General features: G+C 45.3%; 1 protein-coding gene across 1 annotated transcript in view; it reads left to right on the top strand.

Annotated features, from left to right (window-relative positions):
- Positions 1 to 386: 386 nt before the first annotated feature.
- ccdc85cb (coiled-coil domain containing 85C, b) overlaps positions 387 to 6034 on the top strand; it is a gene marked incomplete at both ends in the record, with an annotated part of 30286 nt that continues 24638 nt past the window's right edge. The window contains one exon of the mRNA XM_080833253.1: positions 387 to 1095. Within this exon, the coding sequence (XP_080689379.1) occupies positions 387 to 1095 (709 nt within the window). The remainder of the gene's footprint in view (positions 1096 to 6034) is intronic.

Here is a 6034-nt window from a genome sequence, read left to right as displayed (position 1 = left end):
GCAATGATGGAGCTAACGTTTTGACTCCAAAAACACATTCTTTATACGGTAAGATCTCAAGCGCTCAATATCTTTTGCACATTTGTTTTTATCTTTCGGTCGTAATATATAGTTAGGCCTATATAAACAAAAACACTGTTGAGTATTTTAATTACTTAACAAATACGAGGAACAATCGACACAGATTGGACGTGGGTGGGAGGGAACGGTTCATGTGAGTCGTCAGTCAAAATTCATAGATTTCGTTGTAACTTGGCTAGTGTGGTAGATGATTTTTACCGAAACTGTGCAACAGATTATTATGCATTTGCGTTCCATCACAATGGCTCAGTTAAGGCTCGGATAACTTTTAACGTGGACCGTGGAAATACATCTTATCCAAGGATATGGCGAAAAATTGCACTGACGGACTTAGGGATGACCTTAGTAAGGTTTCCGATGAGGAACTATTGAAATGCAGCAAGGAAGAGCTGGTAAAAAGACTGAGAAAGGTTGACAGCGAGAAAATGAACTTAATGATTGAACACGGGAACATGATGAAAGATGTCAACCGTCGGCTGCAGGTGCATCTGCACGAAATTCGAAATCTAAAAGATGTAAACCAGAAACTTCAGGATGACAACCAAGAGCTCCGGGAACTTTGCTGTTTCCTAGATGATGACAGGCAGAAGGGCAAGAAGCTGTCACGGGAGTGGCAGCGCTTCGGCAGGTACACAGCCAGTGCAATGTGGAAAGAGGTGAGCCTGTACCAGCAGAAGCTGAAGGAGCTTGAGGCCAACCAGGAGAGCGTAACGCGTGAAAATTCGGACCTGAAAGAAATCGTCCTCATGCTGGACGAGGAGAGGAATGGAGCAGGGTCAAGGAGCTCCATTGACAGCCAGTCGAGCTTGACCAACCTCAATGGGGGAACGAGTAACGTTCGAGACGTGGGGGACGGGAGCAGCACCTCCAGCACGGGAAGTGCAGGCAGTCCGGACCACCACCACAACCACGCACACAAAACTGTGGAGACCAAAGTGGGGACCACCATAAGGAGGTCTATGGATGACCTCTTGGCTCCAAATCACCACAGAAGTATTCCTAATGGTCTCAATGGTAAGTGGACACAGCAGATGCACCTGTAATCACCACTCTCACCTTGAGGTCAGTGTGATGCCTAGTAGACATTCTTCAGTTGACAGTCCTTAGCTATTGTCTCTTTCCTCCTTGAAATGGCCTCTCTCACCAAAGCCATGATGGGACATTTTAGCCAGGTTTGCCACACACTTGCCATACATTTGGGTGTCTTTTGCTTTGGTTCATACTTATCTATCAAGTTTCTTCAGTTCAGTGTCTGTTGAGTTCCAACCGCATTTCTGAATTCACAATTTGTCACTTGTACCATTAAATAACGTGATCATGTAGAAATGCGCTCAGAGATTTTCATCAAGAGGGTCACTATACATTAAACCGTTTGTGAGCAAACTGGTTCAATTGACCTGGTCATCTTGTTCCGCTTTAAAAATGTTAATTCAGTATTGACGCTTCTCAGACAGGTAAAGGGTAGATCACAGTAACAGTTAACACAGCAATATTGTCCTTATTCAGTTATTATTATATGCTGTTCCATTGTCAGCAAGGTGTCCAGTAGACCACTTTTGTTTAAATACAATTAGTTACAGTTCAGCTGTCATCTTCTGATTAGGATGATTATAAAGTACAAAAAATGTGCATACATTTGGACAACACATTAAACCCCTACAGGCCAATGCATGGGTTTAGGTCACTAAGTATCATGAAACATTAAAGAGGAGCTTATCTTAATTGTATTTTGAAGGGATTGTGCAAATAGTTTTTGTTGTTGCACTGATGCTCATTGCATTGTGTTCCCTGCCCATGCTGTGATTTATTGATAATAAGGGCACGCACAGTGCAGGTAGCAAACCATCTAGAAATCAACATCTCTGTTTGAGGACCTTGGTACCCGCCTGGTCAGAGAGTTTGCTCTTTTGCTGCTCTGGACTGCAACTACACAGCCGTCCAGTCCACCCATGATGGATAAAAAAAGAAATCTCTTTCGTGCAGCCTGCTCCAAAAATCCCCCTTTTTGCTGGAGCGTGGCATGCACATCCAAGAGAGGATATAAACGAACGCAATACTGATAAGATGGAGTTGAGTGAGGGAGGAGGCAACCCTTTGTCTTTCATCTGTCATTAGCCAAGATTCCATGAATCTCTGACATCTTAAACCCTTTCCCACCCTGCCCTTTTCACCTCAGACAGATATCTTTTAATCTGCTCAGAAACACATTACTGGTATATTATTACGTCATAGCACCAGCAGCCGGAACTTGGCAGCTGCCGGCCCAGGCCTCAAGCATCACGTAGCTGAGTGGTTGTGGCACGCTCTTCCCCGTCCTCCGACGGAGGATTGTGGGTCACCAAGGCCTGACTCTGGCTGTCTTAGAGCTGCTTTGATCCCTTTGTTTCTTCCCCACGGTCTGCCTCACATGTTTTGTCGGGAGCCCTGTGTACACTGGCCTGGAAACCTACTTTCCTTTCCAGTGATGGCTGGGAGTGCAACCCACAGCTAGACCGATCAATGAGAGGAAAAAAAAATCTTTAATGGACAGGTCTCTGTGTGTGTGTGAGGCCTGGATGTGATGTGTGGTCTGAGTGTGAAGTTGGATAACTTTTTACGGCCAGCGTGTGCAGATGTTGGAGGGCAGCTGGGTGGGACGTGGCTCTCCACTGGGTCCCTCAGCAGATACACAAGAGAAACAACAGTGAGACGCTAAGTGCGTAGAGGCAGCATGATACTGGTTTGGCGAAGTGCTGCCATGTTGGATAGAAAACCCACAAGCTGGTGGTGTGTAGAGGTGTGTAGTTATGAGAGCGAAAGAAAGTGGTGTGTGGGAAAATGCTGTTCTAGCTGTCTTGCTAGTATCCAGATGATGTGATTGGAATTATCGCAAAAAGATAACATATTTAATTATAGTTTCAGCATCACAATGAAAAACGACTTTTATAATATAAATGTCTGATATGCATTTATTAACGATGTATTAATGTTGGCTCTGATATTGCAGAGTCTTATCAGTGTGGTTGATGTGACATCTTTACTGTCTCAGTAGAGAAATGCAGAGGTCCTCAATTTACTTGGCAACCAACCTCTGAAACTACTAGCTTATGATTTCCTCTTCTGCTGTCTGTGTTTTTTGGACTGACAGCTCAGAAGGGTTTCCTGGGCAACACAGTGTATAAATTAAAGTTATGTAAGTCTACAGAAAAAACTGTCAGTCACTGTCAAAATCTATATATTCATATATTCAAAAGGTGCATCAGCCAAGTGGGGTTTAAGTGAGTTGACCAGGCTGCATAACAACTGCTGTACTGTCGTGTGATGAGAGACGAGAGGTTCAGACGCAGACAACGCCCATCCCACCCCACCTTCCTCATCCCACCCCTTACATCACCGCCAACTGCTCCTTCCCCCCAAAGCACACACACCCCTCTTCTTGCATCACCCCATTCTAGAAGTTCCCATCAGTAAAGAGAGGTGAATCAGAGACCCAAACAAAAGAGCTGAAAGGGGTCTTTTGGCTGCGGTTGAGTTTCCCGGGATGGGGGGGTGCGGCAGGGTGGGGGTCCGCGAGTGGGTCAGTCTGGGAAGAGGGACAAGGGCTGGAGGAGGGGAGTGATGGTGGGTAGCTAGGGGTGCGGGAGGGTGTGGGTGCAGCGGTGGGGGTTGGGGTTTGATGGAGCCAGAAGCAGCCTGCTGTCGGGGTAATTGGATTTCTTTGAGAAGGGAGGTTGGAGTCCGGTGCCGAGTCATCACTGAGGGATAATGTTGAGTTGGATAGCTGACTTGCTGGTTCTGTTACAAGTCTGGCACTCGTCTCGTGAGACGGGAAGTTGCCGGATTTTGGTATGATGTGATTCTGCAAAGGGTTCTTGTTGGGTTTATTCCTGAGGCATTCCAGTCTGGGTCCACTTACGTTTGTTCGGGAGTCGGATTTCACGGCAAAGTTTTGCTCTAATATAACACAGTCCTGCTTCCAACTCTGCAGGGAATCACTTAAACTGAAAGTGAGTTTTGCCTGGAGTTTTGAACTGTGCACATGTAGCTGCATACCAGAGACAAAGGGAGTTTCTTTTTTTCTGTTGACCAGACGCAGTACCTTTTACAAACCCATTCTCCAAATTAAATAGACTTCCTGACCTCACACAGGAAGTTTCCCATTGATCATCACTCTCCCTTTGCATGATGTGACGTGAATGAACGAGACATTTTCTTCCCTTTTTGCCTGGAATATTGATTCCATTATCCTTTCATCCTAGTTCACAGGCATACATCTTCCCCAAAGTAAACATTTGCCTTTTAGCGTGAGGCCCTGTGTGCTCGCTATGCGTGGAATAGATCATTATGCTTAAACTGTCCAGTGTCCACAGATATGCTAATTGGAGAGGGTGTTGCTCTCTTGGCAGCTGTGACCCTGGAAGGGGTTAATCCCACTCTCTGGGCGAGACTGACTTCTGTTGTGTTGTTTTAGTAGGGGGCCGCATGGAGATACAGTTGGTGGAATCTGGTGTTGGTGGGGGGATCAAGTGCAGAGCTGTGCACACCAATAACACATGCACACACGCACACGCACACGCACACACGCACATAAACATTCTTATACACATCTTCGTAAGGGATGTTTCAGAGTCTGGAGTAGAAGGACACGCGTCCAAAGAGGCAAGGACATGTGAGCAATAAACTGCTTATGTGTGTGTATGAGAATGTTTATATATACTGTGTGTGTGTGTGTGTGTGTGTGTGTGTGTGTGTGTGTGTGTGTGTGTGTGTGTGTGTGTGTGTGTGTATGTGCCTACGTGCATCATCCACACCAAGGCCTCATGTAACACCTATGTGTGTATGAGAGAGTGATTGTGTGTTTTGTGTGTGTGTATGTTTTGCCTCTGTGCATCAACCCTACCACACTGTCTGTGGGCTTCTCGCTATTCATTCCTCTGAGGATCTGCACTGAGATAGTGACCAGCCAGTCGGGTCAGAGTGAGATGGCCCAACCTGCTCTCCTGGTCCCGCACACAGTTGTCATTCCCTCACAGGTTGTGAGTCAGTGATTTACATTCCAAAGACTGAGTTTCAGCCCCTGTTCTACCCCCTGCCCTTTGTGAATGATAGGGCATGTGCATAGTTCCGGTACCTTACCTCATGACCTCACATTCTTCTCTGTCAGTGGGACAGGAATGTGCAACCGATACCAACATTTAAATGGTAAATGGACTACATTTATATAGTGCTTTTCTTCTCATAAAGCACTCAAAGCGCTTTACAGATGAATGCCTCAGACATCTACCCATTCGTACACCAATGGCAGGGGCTACCATCTAAATTGCCAACCTGCGCATATCATTCTTTACCTCTTCCTCAGTTTCCGTTGTCAAGCCATTTGGACCATGGGGCTTAGCCTAGTATGTAACATAAGTGGTGTGTGTCTCTTCTATCTCTGTTAGTAAGATGCTTTTCACTGTTTCCTTGCTGCTAAGTAGGTTCTTTGCAGATCAGTAGCTACCCATCATGTATCGCAGAATCGAATTGCAATACTTGTCGTAAAGAATCGCAATAATATTTTATTGTGACCCAAATATCTTCATAGTATCATGTGTATGTATATATATATATATATGTGTGTGTGTGTGTGTGTGTGTGTGTGTGTGTGTGTCTGTGTGTGTGTGTTTGTGTTTATAAAGCTCAGTTTCATCAGGGGAATTCCTACTTTGGGGAGAGTGTCAGTTAGCGTCCTCCCCAGGGAGCCTTGGATCTGATGAGCGGTTCTGGACGGAGGAAAACTGTCTGGTCTATGTCAGAGTGGTGGGAATCCCCAGGGTCCTAGCCCCTTTCCCTGCCTTTCAATAACCAATTCAATAATATCCCCATTTATCAATATAATACAATTCTGCAATAAAATTCGATTGTATTGGTATTTTAAATCCATTAAAAAGGTTAACCTTCAACAATAATGAAAACCAGATTTAATCAAAGATCT

The sequence above is a fragment of the Sprattus sprattus genome (genome assembly GCF_963457725.1).
Source record: "Sprattus sprattus genome assembly, chromosome: 2".
NCBI classification, from domain to species: domain Eukaryota; kingdom Metazoa; phylum Chordata; class Actinopteri; order Clupeiformes; family Clupeidae; genus Sprattus; species Sprattus sprattus.
This window is presented reverse-complemented; position numbering and strand designations above follow the sequence as displayed.